The sequence below is a fragment of the Pinus tabuliformis genome, chromosome Q, assembly GCF_031772625.1.
Source record: "Pinus tabuliformis cultivar Carrire ecotype Pingquan chromosome Q, CPIR1, whole genome shotgun sequence".
In the NCBI taxonomy this organism is placed as follows: domain Eukaryota; kingdom Viridiplantae; phylum Streptophyta; class Pinopsida; order Pinales; family Pinaceae; genus Pinus; species Pinus tabuliformis.
In genome coordinates this window covers 832,126,608-832,147,595 of record NC_142296.1, presented here as the reverse complement: position 1 = coordinate 832,147,595, position 20,988 = coordinate 832,126,608, and the positions used below count along the sequence as shown (strand labels likewise).

Genomic DNA, 20,988 nt, shown 5'->3' with positions numbered 1-20,988 from the left:
TCAAGAAGTTATGCGGAAGTGTTGTTGGGCCCGATTTGGGAAATCCTTCTAAGTATCGTCAACTCGTAGGGGACCTGATGTTCTTGGTGAACTCCCGTCCGAACATATGTTTTGCAGTGAATACATTGAGTCGGTTTATGGTCGAGTCTCATCACATACATTGGATTGCTACCAAGAATCTCTTGAGATATCTCTGGGACACAATCACTTATGGACTGAGATACATTGTAGGGAATGTGAGGCTCCATGGTTACTTTGATGCAGACTGGGCCAGCAATGTGGTGGATCATAAAAGCACATATGAATGTTGCTTCTCTCTAGGTTCTGCTTTGATATCATGGATGAGCAAGAAGCAGAAGTCGATTGCCTTGAGCACCGATAACGCTGAATATATTGCTGCTAGTATGGCCTCCTATGACGTTGTTTCGTTAAGGAAGCTCTTTAGTGAGTTGTTTAGACATGTGCTAGATACCACCCTGATCTTCTACGACAACTAGAGTGGGAATCGTTTTTCTGAGAATCCCGTGTTTCATCACTGCTCCAAGCATATTGATATCAGGTACCACTTTAACCGCGATATGGTACAACAGGGAGCAATAAGGCTCCAACACATTGGGATTGATCATCAGGTCGCCCATATTCTTATGAAGCCCCTGGGGAAGGTCAAATTCTTAACCTTCCGTGAAAGACTTGGAGTCATGGAGAGACCCTCTTATGAGGGTCTCGTATGAGATGGATGTTGAGCTCTAGGAGCTTCGGGGGGCTCGGGGTACTTCTTAGAGTGATGAGCGACCATAGGGTGAGTGGTTCACCTTCCCCTAGTGGTGCGCGATGTACAGGGTGAGTGGTTCACCTTCCCCTGTGATACCCCATGTTGAGATATGCATAGGATGAGTGGTTCACCTTCTCCTATGGCATATGAGCAGGATGAGTGGTTCACCTTCTCCTATCGATCCATCCTACCCATGAAGTTTGGGACTCATGGGAAGTACCTCTCATCTGGCCAATGAGTAGGGAAATGAGGATAGGGACCATAGTACTACCGATATACGCATCGTGTACTACAATACTCCCTATGCTAGGATGTCTGATATTGATCTAGGATCAATGGAGATTGACTTCAGGCCAATGGAGAGTAGTATGCTACACTCTCGATTATTAGAGATTGACTTCGGGTCAGTGGAGAATGGTATGACACATTCTCGATCATTTCTTCTTCATTATTTCTTCATGGTTCAGCAGAGCAGAGCAGAGTAGGGATGGTACTGATTGTCAAGTGGTTTGGCAAGTGGAACTCTTCCTAGTTGAGAGGAAGTGTTAAATTTGGAAACTAAGGCCAAACTCCAACTTGGACAGCTCATATGATGCAGCTGATATTTTTATTTCCTCTCTCTGAGAGGTATAGGACTAATCTAAAGATCATCTCATTCTGACAATCTAAATGGAATTATGAATTTATTTTGATTATGGACAAATTGTCTGTTGATTTGGGGTAGCATCAGATGTGCTCTAGCCACAAAAGTTGGTGGAGAGGCTAAAGCACATGAGATCTCCAATACCCAAAAAGGGTTTGGGCAGATCCTAAACAGTTTGGGCGATATTAAAATAATTAATATTTTTAAAGGAGCCCCTAAGTCTAAACTTAGGGAAATTAAAATATTAATGTGAATTAATATAAAACTATTAGAATGGTTCAAAAGTCATGGATCAAGCCAGATCTAATCTTAGTCATTGATTAGGAACTTAATCTCGATCGTTGATTTGTCAACGAGAAAAGTATAAGAGGAGGCTTGAGGGTCACCTGGAGAACACACCAAGAGATCAAGATTTCGACTTTCTGGGTCTAGGTTCGCTGAGAAAGTTGAGAAAGTGATCTGGAGTTGCATCTGAGGGGCAATGAATACAGAAGCAGAGAGGCAGAGATAGTGCCGAGAGGATCAGCGCAACAGTCGGGAAAGCTGACACAGAGGGCAGAAGCCAGAACTGCCGGAACTGCAAGGAACTACCGGAACAGCCGGCAAAGCTGACACAGAGGGCAGAAGCCGGAGCTGTCGGGCACTGTTGGAACTACTGGGAACATTGGAAATTGCTGGGAACTACCGGAACTGCCAGGAAAGCTGACGCAAAGGGCAGAAGTCAAAACTGTCGGGAACAGTTGGAACTGCCGAGAACTGTCGGAACAACCGGAAAGCTGACAGAGAGGGTAGAAGCCGAAACTGCTGGAACTGCCGAGAAAGCTGACGCAGAGTGCAGAAGAGGCTGACGCAGTCCCTAGAGGCTGACGTTGGGGTTTTTCGTGGGGCAGATTGGAGCTGAGGCGTTGTCGGAGTGTTTATCCGGGGTTTCAGCGGGAGCATCTGTCTCCAAAGGAGAGGTACCACTGTCGAGATTCTTCTATGTTGGGTGAGTCGGTTTTGGCACCCAGATTGTATTCAGAAACTACATAATAATAAAACCCTCAGATAGCTGCACTGGTTTTCCTGCATTGGGTTTTTCCAGGGACATTGGTCCAAAAACAACAGTGTCACTTGTGTGCTTGTTTTGTTTCCTTTAGTTGATGATCTGTAATGTGTTGAGCATGTACTTGTATTTATTTCCAGTATTTACATGGTAAATAACTTGTTAATTAACAGAACAAGTAGGTAGGAATAAATCAGAAAGTACACGAAGGGTTTCTAACGGGTTAGACTTAGAAATTCCAACGTTGTCAAGGTTGGCCAGCCATCTAATTTGCACCCTCAAGCCCACAACGTTGCATATAAATACAAGGTGCCTCCTCCTCATTTAGACACTTCACTCACTCACATATCTCTCTCTCCTTCATTGATTGGGTAAGGATTTCTGAGGCAGCGCTCCACACATGCGAAGAAGGACGGGTTTTGTCCCTTCGTTGACCAGTGTTGACCGAAGTTGCGGGAAGGTTGTTTTGACCAACGTTGACCTGTTTTCACTGTTTTTTTAAGGGAGATCATTGTTTGGGTAGGCCGCATTTCTGGGCACAGAAATCGAGGCAGTTTGACTAGCATTGACTGCATAAGGGTTTGCTGCAGCGTTGACTTTCGTTGACCAGATTTCACTGGATATTTTTGGATTGTTTTTGGGTTGATTTGACTAGCTGTTGGAGGCCGAGTCGACCGAGTTTGACCAAGCTGTTTTGGAGGTCAAAATATGCCCTATTGACCAGTGTTGACTTTCGGGTTAGGCCTTTCTGTTACTATTGTTTGACTGGTCAAATTTCACTTTGATTGGACAAGTGAATATTGCATATTGTACTCTCTCTCTATTGAACTTTTGAAGAATAATAAGAATTGATCAAGGGTTTCCACACATTGGGGTTTGTTCCTCGCTGGCACCATATCTTGTGCCATCTTGTCTTGGCTTGTCTTCTACTGTTATTGTTAATGTTCTATCTGCATTTTATATCATGTTGATGTGATTTCCAATCTGGATATTGATAAGGGCTAATAATTAAAATTGCTCTTAAGCATAGAACATACCATTGTTATCTAAAATTAACATCATTGGATTCATATGGAGAGGGTATAATTAACAGTTTTCAGGATTTCAAGGTTGGAGGGATTGCAACGTTTCCATTGGAATTTGCCATATATGAGGGTATGGAACTAAAATTTAATGAAGAGAGGCAAGCACTCCATATACCTTGATGTTGTTGGCAATGATTGTTGAACTCCTCTATCATGACCCTAGTAGAAATGTACCCATCATGCAAACAAAATCTTGATATGACATATTATGTTTTTTCCATATTATTTTGTTTCTTAGAGGGTGATATTCATGATGAGGATCCCTATATATGCAATTATTTTAATGATAAGTAGCTATTTGTTGTAGCATGATTTTTTTGGACTCTAGAGGCCATCTAGAGCCTCTTTATTAATGTATTTTTTATTAGATATGGATTATACCTAGTTCCATTTTGGTTATATGCACCCTTGCTATATATATGAGAAATTTGCATATTTATGTATAATGGTTTGGATCAATGTTGCATGAAACGGGGACGGTTTTTTGGAAGTGAAGCGTCATTTCCAAAATTCTAGGAAGCAAAGCATCTAATATATATCTATATATATATATTTGTGTTGGACCCCAGATATGTTATAGCATTTGCTATCCAAGCTTTCCATTTACAAGTTGTTGTCGTACAGAATGTCTAGTCATCGCGACAACGCTCAGATCGGGGGTTGTCACCCTGATCCCCAATCTCTCCGTTTAACTTGTCTCCCTACAGCAAGCTAAGGGGGGTGGACCCTATGGAAAAATGGAAAGAAGAAGAAGAGGAAGAATTAGTTGGCAACCAACCAGTTCCGGAGACATAGCGAGGCGATCAAGTACTTGATTAAGATTTAGCAAGACTTAGGATTTGATTAGATTTTAAACGATTAATACCAGTGCCTTATGGAGTCAACGATCTTGCTAGGGAAATGAAGACCAAGTAATCGATTAGCAACTGTTGCTTAGATGAATCACTATCTTATATGAAATGCAGATCCTAAAACTTAATGTGAGATGCAAGAATCTTGGTTAATTTTAGTTAAATGCCTACTTAAATTGTGAATCCTTCAATCCTTTCTATGTTGAGCTTGATTTCGTAGTAATTGGCAGAGAGGAGATAAGGAGAAACACACTAAGGTGTGATTAACGATACCTCTCCTAAACTTCTAACATACCCGATGCCTCCGGCGCTGTAGAGAGCTGTGGCTCTGACCACTGCAAGGTCACCGTTTTAAGTACTATTAAAACAGTGTTCTCAAGAAAAGATGGATGGATATCTATTTGTCTATCGACCAAGCTTATGCTTGGAAGTAAATTTTATCTATGCAAATTTAACTTATATGCGAATGCACTAGAAGATGAGCTAAAGTTAGACTCGAGGGAGGGAAAACACCTGTGTCGCAAAAGCTCTCAATTACCCAAATGAAATGTTCCCTTTACGAATGAAGACTTAAAAATAAACTTCTGAAGATATTACAATTAAACCACAGGCTTATTTCAAATCTTTCTGATACAATTATAGCTCAAAGAGAACAAAAACTTCTTTGCAATTTAATATAGATGTTCACAAATATTCAGCTTAGGAAACAGAGATATGAAATCTATTATAATTCCACGACAAAATTCTTTAACAATCGCTTGAAAATATTTGCAAAATGTCTAACATGTAACGAACATTAAATAATTCAAGCAATGATGATAGATTTTAATAGATGCAAGATATTCAACAAATGCACAATGTTCTAGCAATTAAATTTCAAGAGATCCAAATATTTTAAACAACCATGAAATTTAAATGCTAACCAATTTAGATCCTAGAATTTAAATGATTATGCTTAGTGACCCAAATCTAGGAAATTTACCACTTTTCAATAGTTAATCTTTAGATGCAAAAAATTTAAGCCCGTTTAACTATAAAAATGAAAATGCTAATACCACAAAAGTTCTCATTTAGATTTTATCCTTAGCACAAAAGACACCAAGAAGGAAAAATTGACAAATTTAATTAGTCCTTAGGAAAAATTTCGATGCGCTAAGTTTTATGAAACAAACTTAATGTGGTAAATGATTTGATCAAGATCTTTTAATGTGACCAAAACAAATCCAACTGAACAAAAATAAAAATTAAAAATTAAAAATAGAAATAAAAATTAATGGGCCAGAGGCCACAACAAAAAAAAAAAAAAAAACTTGAAATGTGAAAATTTTACCTTTGATTAAAAAAAATTGGGACTGTCTCAAAGTCACATGAAAAAGTGAAGCCTTTTTTTTATTTTTAGGATTTTTTAGAGCTTTAAAAAAATTTAGATTTTAATTTTTATAGTTTTTAGTTTTTTTTTAATTTTTAGAAAGAAAAAATTAAAAAATCAAAATCAAAATCAAAATAAAAGAAAAAAGAAATAAAACAAGACACAAATCGAACTCCCCCTTTTTTTATTATTGTTAGATTAACAAACAAAGTTAAAAAGATTTACGAACAAAACCAAAATCATAAACTAAAAAATATATCAAACCTAACTTAATAAATCGAAAATGCTAAATCTATCTAAACCCTAAACTAACCCGCATAAAATAAAAATAAAAATGAAATGAAAGTTGATTGTTCTGGCTACGTGCAGGTTAATGGAGAGATGCTCGATGGAGGAAGCAATTCGACGGCAGAGAAAGATGAGGTATGGAGCTGTGATGGGAGGATGGACGTAGGCAGAGAAGTTCGATAGGCAAGTTGACGGAACTAACACAAGCATCAGAAGGTTGTTTGCAGGTGAGAAATGATAGAGCACGCGAGAGAGAGGAGAATGCGAGGACATGGGGCGAGAAGAATGCGTGCAGGTTTAAGGACGCGAGAGCATGGACCTGAGAGATTAGGTAGTGATGGGGAGGAGTAATATTATGCAGGTTGGATAGCATATTTGGGCAGCGAACAAGAATGCGTGCAGCAGATTAAGGGATAGACGCAGATGGCAGAAATGGGCAGCGAACAGCATGGGAATAAGTTGCAGAAAGAGAGAAGTTCACGCGGGTTTTGGCGGCACACAATTGGACAGCGGCAAGGATAGAAAACACAGAGCTAATGGAGCACCAACGGATGAGGAATGGAACCACACGAAGGGTAAGAGAGATCTATTCGACGGATCCGTTGCAGATTGGAAGGGTTGCGAGGGATAGCAGGTAATAAAGAAAAAAAAATCGAAAATCTCCTAGAGGAGAAAAACACGCAGCAAGAGAGGAATAAACCCCAGGCAGCAAACAAATCCAAAAATCTTCTGTTGAAAACCCCAGGCAGCAGAAACGATTTCAAAACGATTTCGAAAGCCTCCGGAAGACAACCCAACAAAAAATGAATTTCACAGTTGTGCTTCAGATTTATCAACGAAACTCTCGTAAGATTGTTTCCTGATTTGAAATATTTTAAAACCCTTGGACTGCAAAAATAATGCCCCTGCAAAAGTTGGTTTTGAGGCCAGATCTTACCCTCCAGGGCCGAGATCTGGCTTCAAAATCAAACTTCACCTTCAGATCTGCAACCTGTACTTGAAACCACAAACACCCAGAACCTGGATATACAAAAACAAATGAAACCCAAGTCAGAAAAATTAAAAAATTTACAGATCTATGCACAGGAACAGCAGATCTACCAGATCTGGTGAATGTCAGTCCAACTCCGCTCCCAGATCTAATAATCTAAAGCTCTTAAAAGCCAGATTTATCAATTTAGCACAGAAAAATTTTGAAATTTTTTAATTTAAACGGAGGTGCTTCGCCCAAAACCCTTCATGCATCACCAATAAAAATATTATGATAAGCCCGGGATCAAATCAAGCTGGGCTCTTCAGAAAATACGAATCGAGAGTTGGCTGGCCCAACTAAAAACTTCCCCGAATACCCGATGATCTAAAAAATCAAGAATTTCCTGCACAACTCAATTCAACCAACATAAGGCGAGAAAACGATAATAAAATTCAGATTTAATAGAGATACCTATTATTATATTCAAAACTTAAATTACCATTCAAACCCGATCGACTGAGCAAGATACCTGTACTCAAATCACTCTTCAGAAAGCTATCATCAATGGCTAAAAAGAAATCTATGCATGAAAATGACACATCTTACATTATTTCCACAAAGAGTAACACTAGCAGAAATTAACCTCAAAGTCTTTCTTTATTGCTCATAAAAAGATTACAAGAGAGCTTTTACTTAGCACACGACTCAAAGATCGAATGATCTCAATTGACAAATGACCTCTTATTTAAAGATAAATCTTCCAACGCCTAGTTCAAGTGATCTTTGTCAAAGCAATCTCGACCTTCGATGAGAATTTAAAAAAAAAATAATCTCATCCGTCGAAATATTAAATTCTTGAGGAAATTCGAATTTTCCAATTAAACGCATTTTAATTAACTCAAAAATAAATAAATAAATGACTTTGACTTAAACCCCAGGGACCATAGGCTTAAAATTTAGCAAAATAATTAATTTACCTTAGTCCTGAGACCTTTTAAAATTTGAATTTTGAGGACCCATGAATTTTGCCTTTGAAAAATACACCCGTGCATAATCACCGCCCACCTCACACTAGTTCTTCCTTAACTTCTGTCGCCTCTGGCCACTCTTCCCGGCCATCCTCAGCATCAGAATAAAATAAGTATTGGTTACCTCACTAACACTCTCGGTATGTTTTCTGGCTTGAACTGAATGCTAGTGCCGTAGCCGTTGGACCGCCTTACCTCAAACTATGTTGGCTGTTATCGTCCCCGCCTCACCCCTTAAAGATGTTGTCTGTCAATCTACTAATAAATTACTACTCCTAATTGGTGACCACCCCACACAAACACAATTCTCGGTTCATTCTAGATCTGTCCGTTCGTTGGCCCACTCATCTCACTCGAAGACCTCCCTACCCCTGGCATCCATCTTAGTCCCGCCGGGTGAAAGTATAAAATGAAATCCATTTACTGGTCCGTCCTTCCTTCTTCGACAATACGTGTCCTGGGCGGTATCCCCCTTGCTTACATGTACTGGACGATCGACTGGGTGACGGTGGACTGGGTAAAGCGTACTGGGGAATACAGATGAAACGGAATGGGAGAATGCGGATTGAACTGAAAGCGGACTGGGTAATCTAATGCGAACTGACTGGGTATATATATTAACAGCTACAGGGTTATCAGTATTTATAGGAATTATTACATGGAGTATGATAGAGGGGCAGTCCAAATTCGATCGATGACCAACAAGACTTTATCCCATCCATAAATAATAGGCATGCATATTTATTTGCCTTTATGGTTGGCTCCATTATGATATCACGAATAGCGGATATTTTCGCCTAGGGCTTTACTTCTTTTACCTTAGTGAGTGCTTTTTACATGTTCGTGGGAGTCTTTATGATGGATGAGATGAGGTTTCGGGGGAGTATTTATTACTTTGCCTCACCAGCTTTTGAAGTCAATAGCCTTACCACGGTCGATAGCCTACTACTTTTATCTATTTGGTCTATGAACTAACGGATTAACACGTTCACACAATGGATGAAAACGTTCACACGGCAAGTCAATGAGATCTTTTGATACAAGGTAGGGATAGGAAGTCTTTAATCATGTGCCTAATGGCCTCATAACCCCACTTCAGATGAGCAAAAGAAGAAAGAGCATTGCCAACCATGTCTCCCATAGCAATAGGGAGGTCCAGAAGAATTTGCCTTCGCAACCAAGGTCTCCCATAGAGTTTTCCATAGTCTTCCCCAGCATTATCAGTAAATAGCCTTTGAAATGAGATTGATCATTGAACACTACTCTGCGAAGCAGCACCAATAGATGCAGTGAGTGACAGAATCTTGACCAATAGATGCGTTGAGTGGCAGAATCATTACAGTGGTGATTAGCAGATTCTCGAGCCCCTTCTTTTTATGGAATTCTATCTTATGCTTGGGGAGCCAGATCAATCCATCCAGTCACTGCCCCGGGTGTGGTCTTACAGTCTGGTTCCACTGGTTCAATAATGTGTTTTCGCCTATCCCGCATGGTAACTATCTATAGACTGGGATACTTCCCACTCCTTTCATTGTGAGTAAGCAAATTCCCAGACCCTTGTCCGGAATCAACCCCGCCCATTATTGGTTTGGAAGAGGTTGAAATTAAACGTAGTTCCTGCGTCTTCTGCTGTGTGATCTCGTACCCATCCATTGGACAAATGAAGGTCTGATGCTTCGGGCGAAATCAACTCCCAGGGTGTGACGGGCGGTGTGTACAGGGCCCGGGTACATATTCACCGCGGCATGCTGATCCGCGATTACTTAACTAGACTAGCAATTCCAACTTCATGTTCTCGAGTTGCATAGAACAATCTCCTGATCGATCGCGTTGCCCCTTCGTTTCAAGTCATAAGGCAAGCATAAAAGCTGGCTGCTATAGTGAGGTCTATTTAGATCTTTGTATACGATATTATGATAGATCAATTCTGTCTGTTCGAGAAAGGCTTCCCCTCACTCAGTTTGGCAGAGCCTGTTTCTTTCCTATGAACGTACCTCTCCTCGACCTCCTCGGCCGAGTCCCTCTATTTGAAGAAAATAGAGAGAGAAATCCCTCACCATATGAATAGTGAGTGACTCCGTCCCTCTCCTGGACAGTCGAGTGTGCTAACGCACCCTCACCCATCGGAATGAGTGAGTGACTCTGCCCCTCTCCTTAACAGTCGAGCCGATGGCGGCCTTATTAGTCGAGCGTGCTACGCACCCTGCCGATCCTCACCATATGAATAGTGAGTCCCTACCGGGCCTCGACCTCCTCGGCCGAGTCGATGGCGGCCTTTAGTCGAGAGTTCGGCAAGCTCACCCTCACCATATGAATAGTGAGCCCCCTAATGGGTCCTATCGGGCCTCACCTTTTTAGGGAAGGTGAGCAAGAAATCGGGCCTGTTGTTCTTCATGTTCCTCTCCTTACCAGTCGAGCCCCTGACAGACCTCTCTTTTGGGGCCCCTCCTCCAAAAGAGAGTTGTTCGTCTCCTCTCCTTATCAGTCGAGCCCTAACGAACCTCACACGTTACCTCTCCCGATGGTCGAGAGTTCGACAAGCTCACCCTCTCCTCGACCTCCTCGGTCGAGTCCCTCTATTTTTAGAAAATAGAGAGAGAATTCCCTCACCATATGAATAGTGAGTGACTTCGTCCCTCTCCTGGACAGTCGAGTGTGCTAACGCACCCTCACCCATCGGAATGAGTGAGTGACTCCGTCCCTCTCCTTAACAGTCGAGCCGATGGCGGCTTTATTAGTCGAGCATGCTACGCACCCTGCAGGTCCTCACCATCGAAATAGTGAGTGACTCCGTCCCTCTTCTTATTAGTCGAGCGTGCTTACGCACCCTTTCAAGCCTTTGTCGAGAGTTCAGCAAGCTCACCCTCACCCTACCGGGCCTTCCTCGCACATCCCTCACCCTACACTCTGCAGAGATATAAGTTGATCCACCTACCTTCATTTGGCAGGCCCTACAAATGACATGATTCATTGTTACTCATGTCAGCATCCTCACTTCTCATATATCCACGGCCCTTACCCGATGTGTACAGCAAGGGGGGACATATCGACCGCTTGACCGCGGCATGCTGCCATTACTACAGAGTACAACTTCATTTTCTCCAGTTGCAGAGAACCTTTTGACAGTGCCTTTGTACCAAGCACCTATATGATTTGTAGCGCCATCCCCTTCAGGGGGGAGGAGACTTTTTTGCTCCCCATGCTTGTTTTCCCACTTTCGTCGAATGCCACCTACATCTTCATTGACTGCTACTTCTCAGAAACACATTCTCCTTACGAAACACGATGGCGTTCCTACATAACTTGAATGGATGGATGATGCATGCATGACTTATGATGCACCTGTAGAGGATCATGCGCCGGACACATAGTGCTTGTCAGGGAGTGCCATTCAGGGAGGTGCACCTATTACCCTAACTCCACCATTCCAAGTTGCCTCCAGACGATGAGATAAGTCCCCCATCATAATAAACTCTGTTCGCCGTACCCGAGTCACCGTCACAACAAACCCCGGTCACCGTACCCGGGCACTAGACCCCCGTTCTACAGACCCGAACAATAGTTCCCCAATACCCCTGCCATCTCACTTACATCTATGGAACACAAGTTTATACCTCGAGATGCATGGATGCATGGATGGATGGATGGATGATGCTTTACATACGATGATTCCACATTTGAGGATCATAGATTCCACATTTGAGGATCATACTCATTCAGAGCCCGCCCATAAGCAACAGTATTCGCCAGGAGGTCCTTGCCAGCCGGCCATTGTATCGATAGACAATCACTGCCAGTTGTAATCGCTTTTACGTCCTTGTCGATAGCCACTACTGTCTGGGAGTCCTTACCGAGAGTCCTTGACAGTTATCACTGCCGATACATAGTCAGGAGTCCTTGCCTTAAGAGCATTTCCACTCATTGCCAGTTCTGCCTATAGCCAGGAGGCCTAGCCAATCATTGCCAGGTTTCATTACCAGGAGTCATTCTATTTTCCAGTCAGAGCTGGGCTTGGCTCGACTTGGCTACTTGGCTGCTTGGCTAATCGACTGTGGCTTGGAGACTCAACTGGGCTGGAAATAGTTGTATACGCGCATCGGTTCCACTACGCATAATTTCATATCTAATAGGATATGACATTTAGTTAGGGAGATCTCCTAATATTCAATTTTTGGTACAGACAAATAGATTTCTCTCTTTTCGATCTGGGAGGGAAATAGGGAATGGAATCAGAACATATATAAATGATCTTTATAGATCTATCTATTTTCATTTGGAATCAAGATAGACATGGCAAAGCATTATCTCTTATATAACAGCATGAGATGCACTTGAGTTAGGGAGGAATCTATCTATTATGAGGAATAGACTCAATCTCTATAGTTCTACCTCTATACCGCTTGCCTCTATATTTGGTATGACGGATCGGATCGCTACCGCATGCCTCCATGAAGGTGTTATAATGGAGCGCTACAGCTCAATTATATGTCCCTTCCCTCTTTACCTTACCGAGACGAAACAATGTTACTACAAATCCGGGGAGGGTACACGTTGAGATACACAATGAGGTTCACACATTGGAGGGTACACGTTGGGATACACAAGCTATGAGGTTCCAGTGCAAGATGCATAGGTACTTGCCAGGCATGATTCTGAGTTGAGCTACCCAGGTGAGGTTACACGGAGAGCAGGTGATTTGACCTACAGAGTTGAGCTGGTTCCGCACACAAGATGATATATCTAGACGTATAGAAACAAACAGCGTAGTTATATACGTGGATTTCATAAACAGAGCGGTGATTAAGTCGGTACCATAAGAGGAACATAACACGATAGAGGCCTGGACACTAGAAGCCTGGACACACACTAGAGGACCAGAGTGTGATCCCCTTACATTACCGCATCCCATCCCTACCATTATCCACTTGCCATTCTCCACCATTATGATTCACCAAACAATTCACTGACATTCATTATGATTCACCAAAGATTCAAACCTTCTATGGGAATAGACTTTCGACCCTCAGCCTCATCCTCAGCCCTATGCCTTGGGACTACTATCTTGAAACTCTTACCTACTGAATTGATCTTGCCCCTCCATACAGCCTTTTGAATAGACTTTGAAACCTATGTCTCAGACCTAATACCTATAACCCAACCTTTACTACACCTTGAAAGCCGCCTACCCTTCCAACCTTACCCTTCTCACCCTTACCTTCCCGCAGAAGTGATGTTGCCGATGTTATTGAGTTGTGTGTGTGAGGTGGGTGGGGAAACCATTACCCTGACAAACCTTACTACCTTACATTATGTGTTACCACTGAATGGTAGTGGCTTACTCAACGGACCTACAATGAGACAATGACCTCGAGACCTAATCTCCAGAATCATCGGCCTTGGAAAATGCCTTGGGACCCCAATCCACTTCCGCCTTAGGACTATCCTTTGAAAACTATGCCTCATACCTCACCCTTGGGACCATCCTTGGTAACCTATGTGCATCAGCCATCCTGCCTTAACCTCCAGGCAACTGATGACCTAACCTCTGATGACCGAACCTTGACTTCCTACCCTTGACCTTACTAACCTTCTGACCCAACCTTTATATTGCTGGCTCACGAACCTGAACTTAGAGCATTGGACGCCCTCCCTCTAAGAAACCATTTGACTTCAGGTTGGCATTTCATGATGTTTCTCTTGAGGTTCATATCCTCACTCTAGCAATAACTCTAGCCACAACAGGTTCTATATCCACAGTTCTTCAATCAAAGAAAAGAAGGCAGTTCCAACGATCCATCTGTGGCTTCTAAGGCTCTCCATGGCTGACCTACTAGGTGATTCCAGTTCTCTGGCTCCAGGTCTATGTCTGGCAAGTGAAAGAAAGGCAAGGTCCCGGAGGGGCTTGCGCTTCCTAGGGCAAGGGAGTGTATGATAGGATGTGCTCCTGCCTACGTTGGGTATTTCTGGCTTCTCTAGTGTATACGCTCCTAGGATTCCATCTGTTCTGTCTGAGTGACTAGTGGGCCGAATGGATGCGCTCTTAGGGTAGGTTTGTTTCCAGCGCTAGCCCTTGGATTGAGTGCACCTCTGGCGCTTGCGACGCACTTGCAATGCAATAGGTTCGCTACTGGCCCTTACCTACTATAATCCGCCTCTAGCCCCTACCCCCGATGGACGAGTATACATAGTGCCCTTGCATCTCCACCGTGGCTGAATGCCAATGTATGAACCCACCTTAACCGTAGTCAATTGGCTGAGTTAACTCCTGGAGCGTGCTAGTACATGCTTATGTACAGGTCCACCGTGGTCAATTGCCTGTATGCGAGGTTACCTCAGTGGATAGCAGGTAGTCTTTTCCAGTGTTGCACACATCGCGATCGGGATTTAATCGGCGCCGGGAAAAAAGCGGAAAAAATCGTTAAAATCGGGAAAAAATCGGAAAAAAGCGGGAAAAAATCGTTTGGCACAAAAATATTCATTTTTTTTCAATTTTTTTCAATTTTTTTAATATCTAAACCATCTACAACATAAAATAAATACATTGACACATAAATATGATAAAAAAACTAATATATAAGATGTTTAATATCATTTCTAGCGCTAAAATCACACATAACATTGAATCATGTCCTGAATAGTAAGTCCTGAGTCCCAAGTCCAACTCAGCCTCAAAATATCAACAAAAAATATGATAATGTATCTCATCATGTCATAATGTCATATACAATAAAATGAAAGTCTAATCCTATTGATTTCCTCTGCCCCTCTTGCGAGAAAATGGCACAACTTTCTCTTTCCCTCTAGATGTAGAAGCTGGTGCCTGTGGTGGTGGAAATGGCAGTGGAGTCTGACGTGCTCTAGAAGCTGAAGAACTAGTAGTAGCAGCTATAGGAGGCTGAGGTGGACGGAGACCACGTCCTCTACTGGTGGTAGTGGTAGCCCGGGTAGCCCGGGTAGGCGGTGTCACCTCCTCCTCCTGCTCCTCCAACTCCTCCTCCTCCTGCTCCTGCTCCTGCTCCTCCTCCCCCTCCTCCTCCCCCTCATCCTGCACTAACCAATCCTCAGTGGGATCCATGAGAGGCCTCTCGGTCTCAACCCTCCATTCAGCAGTGGTGTCAATCCCATCCAATGAGATGGCTTCCGTATCAGGTGTCTTCTCTAGTTGTTTCACCCACAATCGAAGATTGTAGTAGACATAGACCATGTCATTAAGTCTATGGGACTCCAACCTGTACAAAGTTCATGAAATAATAAATTAATAATTAATAATTAATATTATAAAAAAAATATTGTTTAAAACTTTAATGAATTCAAAAATTTATTTGGAAATTTGCAATATTTTAAATGTTTAAGTGTTAACCTATTGCGCTTCTTGTTGTGTATTTTTTCAAATACACTCCAATTGCGCTCACATCCCGAGGAGCTGCATGTTTGGCTGAGGATGCGTATGGCAAGATTTTGCAAAAGGGGTACTCTGCCACCATACATCTTCCACCATGCGTCTACAACAAAATTACAAATAAAATTTTAAATAAACATAAGAAAAAAATGGAATTTGAAGAAACAATGAAATTTGAAACAAAGTTACAAAGTACATACTACAAACTAAAAAATACCTGGCATTTTAACCGTCCTATCAATGACAGCCATATCAAAGCCAAATAAGCCACCTGACAACTTATATTGCTCAATTTGTCTAGAGATCTCCATACGTTCTTCTGAAGATCTCACCATCTTCTGGACACAGGTTAATAATCCTTCCACGACCTCAACATCAAAATTAAACCCACATGCATAAGAAAATGCAGGGTTCAGGAAAAGCCCAGCAGCATGAATGGGACGATGGAGTGTGTTGTTCCATCGCTCATCAATGACCTTCCATAGAAGGAGTTGTCTCTGGAACCCATCATCTCCCTTGTCATCATAGTAGGACCGAATGGCTTCTTTGGCCCTGTCCATGGCTTCATACAAATAGCCCATTGCGGGCTTCTCACCATCTACCAACCGAAGAACCTTTACCAAAGGTTCAGTGACAGCGCACACCTCCTGCACTCCCGCCCAGAAGTCTTCTTGGTATGAAACAAGTCTGCAGACGGCCTCTCCTTCTGGTTTGCGGCTCATTGGCGAAGAACGCCACTCCTCTGAAACAAACATTCTCTTCAAATCCCACATAGAATTCAAGAGGGATTGAAGAGATATGAAACTCGTCGCAAACCGTGTAATGGCGGGGCGCACCAACTCTTTGTTGTTGGTGCATTTTCTCATCAAGCTAAGCACAGATGTGTGATTGTAAATAAATTTTGTGATGGTTTTTGATGAGTCAACAGCCTCTTTGACAAAGGGAATTTTCCCTATGTCCTCTAACATCAAATCAATACAATGGGCAGCACAAGGTGTCCAAAATAAAGTAGGATGCCTGTCCATAAGCATTCTACCAGCAGCAACATAATTTGCAGCGTTGTCCGTTATGACTTGGACAACATTTTCTGCACCCACCTCCAAAATAAACACATCCAGCAAATCACATAAATTTTTTGCATCTTTGATTTGATGAGTTGCATCAACAGATTTGATAAACATAGTCCCCAAGGGACAACTAACCAAGAAGTTTATAAGGGTTCTCCCCTTTTGGTCAGTCCAACCATCTGACATAACAGTGCATCCTGTTTGTGCCCATGATGCCCTAAAATCCTCCAATCTTTGGGTGCAGTCACGCTTTTCATCTTGAAGAAGCCGGCCTCTGAAATCATGAAGAGAAGGGAGTTTGTACCCCGGGCCAACACTGGCAACAGCATCAAGAGTAGGTTGGAAAAATGGATTATTCCTTATAATGCTGAAAGGAATATCACTCCAGAGGAGAAATTTTGTCATCAACTTGTCAACTTTTTCTTTTTCAGTTCTTTTCATCATTGAACCGATAGTTGGTTGTGAACCAGGTGTGGTTCGAGGAACAAAATATGATGATGCAGCAAACGGATTGACTGACGCTGCAGTAGAACCTGTGCCACTTGGCCCACTTCCTTCAACTGACCTTTTTAGTTGCCTTTTGAGTTCTTCTTTGGCGTCTCTAGTGTGCTCTAATTCTCCCAATGCTCTCATGGCTTTTTGGATAATTTCAGCATTTGTCTTTAGACAGGGCCCCACATCACATCCAGGGATTTGTGCAAGGTGGAACTTCAACCTGTACACCCCCCCGAATATTTCCTTTCCACACAACTTGCAATACAAGTTTTGTCTATCATTCGGAGTTTTAGGGTCACCACATTCCCAGAAAGGATCCAATTTCCTTGGCATGTTTGTTTTTGAATTTTGAATTTGCAAACCTATGGAAAAATAAGGATTAGGAAATAGGAATTTAGGATTACATAAATGATAATAGTAAATACAAATTACAATTTAGCATTTGCAAAATTACAAGCTAATTATTTCCAAAATCCCAATTTCTAAACCCAAGTCACCCAACCAAATGCCAAAAAACAATGAAAAATCAAAAAAAATAAACAATGTTTAAAGAAAATGAGAAAATAAAAATCAAAAATTGGTTCTCATAGTCATAACAAATAACCCATCCCAAATCAATGAAAAATTTCCAAAAATTCTTTAAAAACAATGAAAAACAAAGTTTTTATTGAACCAAAACAAAAAAAAATTAATCTACATACCTGGTTTATGGACAAATTGGCGATCTTGGCTTGGATTCCTCCTAAAATCGCTTCGATTCGCTCCCACAACCGACGGCAACCCTCTCCCTCCCTTCTTCTCCTTCTCCTCCGCGGCGGACTGTTGAATGAATAAAAAAAAAATCGTTTTTTCCATATAAAACCCCGCTGCCCGCGCCCCCCGCGATTTTAACCGAAAAAATCGCGATTTTATCGAAAAAATCGCGATTTTTTCGATAAAAATCGCTATAAAAAAAATGGGCGATTTTTTCGATAAAAATCGCGCTTTGAATCGGCAAATTTAAAAAATCGCGATTTTCCGATTTTATCGCGATTTTATCGCGATGTGTGCAACACTGGTCTTTTCTATCTAGCCTAACCACTGCCCCTTCCTTTCTTCCCTGGTCCTATTAGTTAGCCATTAGTCAATAGCTGGCCTATTAGAGTCTCTATTAGTACATGGCTTAAATCAACTGGAATTCGATGTTTTTCCCTAATCCCTGCCCGTGTATGGGATCTGGATATTGAATCATCTACTGAATGCCCGCATAGAGTGAATTACATGTGAATGTCTGGTGGTTGAGTGAGTAGGTTCCATGGTCAAGGTTGAAGTGGGTTGGTTGCTTACTCTTGTCTTTGGACGAGTGCATATTTGGCAATCACTAGTGCTTGTGCTTCAGGGTTTTCGCGGTCTGGCCCCTCAAAGCCTCTCACTTTGAAGAAGGACTTATCACCACCTAGAGAAGAGGATAGGCCCTTTACATATTCTTGTAGCGCAAAGTCTTATTCGCAGTTGGATATAGACCCAATAACCTTATTCTAGGACTCTCAAAGCCTTCTCATCCATCCATCAAATCAAGTTATTCTTTCATCTCCAGGGAGCAAGATCTCTCCTCGAGAAGTTTGAAGGCAGGTGGATAGATCGATCACAGCAGCAGCAGGTAGGTTCCACAGCTTTAGATGAAAAGCAGCATCAGGTTCCACTGGGTGTGAATGAGAACAGATTGATTCGAGAACTTCGTGCTTTCAGTGCACGTCGTGTCTCATTCGATGTCAACTTGGGGGCAATCATAGTTTCTCGCGGGTGGCGACTGGGCTCTCAATCTCTCCTGGTGGCTGCAATGGTTTCTATTGGTGTTATGGGTGCCATTCTAGTGAGTTCTATCCACATGTCTAGTCAGCAAGCAAACGGTGGCACATTCTTCATATTGAGAGGGCTAGCAAGAGATATACGGGAAGCGAGAGAGAGAGAGACGAATTTGACTCTCTTACTTGAACTGCCCTGCTTTTGGTGCTTCCTCCGGACCTCCAGACAAAGCATGGAAAGGCTCGAATGGTACGATCCCTCCGCACCCTAGAATGAAAAGGGTGATCTCTTCTTGGTCTGTGAAGATGCGTTGTTAGGTGCTATATTGTGGTTCCACATTTAGGCTGAACTTCAGAGAGATAGCCATCCATACATCTCTTCATATCATATCAGATAGCTGCGGAGGTTTGAACAGATTTCTCTCCTATTCTTGCCATTTGAGGATGCTTAAGTAGGCTCGACTGATAAGGACCGGCAACGGGGCTCGACTGATAAGGAGAGGAGAGGAGAGGAGAGAAGAGGAACTTTAGTTGCTCGACCATAAGATCCGGAGGGGCTCGACCATAAGGTCCGTCAGGGTGCGTAGCACGCCCGACTAATAAGGCCGCCATTGGCTCGACTGTTAAGGAGAGGGAGAGGATGCGGAGGCAGGCTCGACTGTTAAGGAGAGGACCGGAGGGACGGAGTCACTCACTATTCCGAGGGTGGAGAGGAATTTATTACTTGTCCCGCACCGGGCAAGGACCGGTAGGGGCTTGCTTGATGCTAGGAAAGCAAGGAACTTTAGTTGCTCGACCACCGGGAGAGGACCGGAGGGACGGAGTCACTCACTATTCCGATGGTGAGGGGCTCGATATGCTCGAATTGACCTTAAATCATTTTAGCTTAAATAGGTCCAATAACCTCACTCTGGTTCGTGCATTTCTTTTGATAGAGTACAGTGCTGCTTTTAGCTCCGATCAGTCATGGAAGCTATAGTTAGTCTGTACAGCTAAGAATTGACTTTTTTCATTGCCAATAGACTGTCCTCATTCATTTTTGAATTGTTGAGAGCCGCTAGGAATTGCCTTTTCCAATTGATGAGACATAGCCGGGAGCTAGATACGAGAGTAGAGTCCTAGCCAAGAGGACTAGCCCATCAGACACAGAAAGATAGTATTTGCCTTTTGATCTTTTACAGCTGGTCATTGTCCATCCTGCATAGACAGCTCGAGGTCATAGTATTATTTAAATTTATCCAGGACCTATAATTAATTAAATTTCTAGCTTAGGATTTTAATTAGTTTGTGGCCAGAAAGTTTAATTAATTAATCTATGAAGGGATAAATTATTTTTCCAACCCTCAAGACACTTTACATCATTATTTTCATCATATCTTTTACATCACAAGGGAGAAAACCTATCTGAAATAGACCCTCACAGACTACCCATTTCTACCACACTAATATAATCCAGCAGACTAAGCAATTTGTAATAAAATAACCTAACCAAATAGTTAGGATTATTCCCAAATCAATTTTATATAGACTTGATCTATAACACTAGGACTCACCTAAAATCCCAGTGACAAAATTCATTCTGGCTTTGGGGTAACGCTGAAGGAAAACTCTGTCGACCATCTGAGAATGGATTGGTGAGACAAAAAACCTCCCGAAATGTAGATCATCACTAGAAAAATAAGTTTACCTAGGCAATTACATACATGACACAGATCTGCTGAGATTATTTACATCATATACATGCAGAATGGGTTTACATTATAACATGATAATCATGCTAATGATAATAGTTGGACGACACGGACACATCGATCAGGCACTATCCCTTTTGCGAAAAAAGGGGGTGTACTGCTATGGGTCGTTGACACGTAGTGGTCAACACAAGCCATATTCATACCCTTACAACATATTCTGTAACTATTATATATTACCAATTTTCACTAAATGCATTCATTTTACCGTGAGGTCAATTATTAATGATTTCTTGTATTTGTAATGATTAAATGAGTTTTTAATATGGTTTTATCAATGACGGTTTACTAATGTGGTTATATGGCCAAGGAGCATGTTCCACTACAAAAATTTCTATCTCTGTATTAGTTCAGTAGTTTGGTACTTAATTCTGCACTTGCACAAATGGAAGGAAAAAGTCAAAATTATAAAATATGTTTTTCTTTCTCAAAGCATGG

The 20,988-nt window shown here is 42.0% G+C and overlaps 2 protein-coding genes across 3 annotated transcripts in view; both read right to left on the bottom strand.

Moving 5' to 3' along the window:
* SAG18 (senescence associated gene 18) overlaps positions 1–20,988 on the bottom strand; it is a 257,467-nt gene that overhangs the window by 117,140 nt on the left and 119,339 nt on the right. The gene's annotated exons all lie outside the window — the stretch shown is intronic.
* On the bottom strand, positions 14,487–16,964 carry LOC149222186 (uncharacterized). The gene is made up of 2 exons (XM_089383668.1): positions 15,415–16,964; positions 14,487–15,283 (listed from the first exon to the last, which is right to left on the bottom strand). The coding sequence occupies exon 1, from the start codon at positions 16,962–16,964 to the stop codon at positions 15,660–15,662; it is 1,305 nt and encodes a 434-aa protein (XP_089239794.1). The 3' UTR covers positions 14,487–15,283; positions 15,415–15,659.

Coding starts and splice junctions, on each gene's coding strand:
- LOC149222186 (XM_089383668.1), bottom strand. CDS start 16,964: ATGATGAAAAGAACTGAAAAAGAAAAAGTTGACAAGTTGATGACAAAA.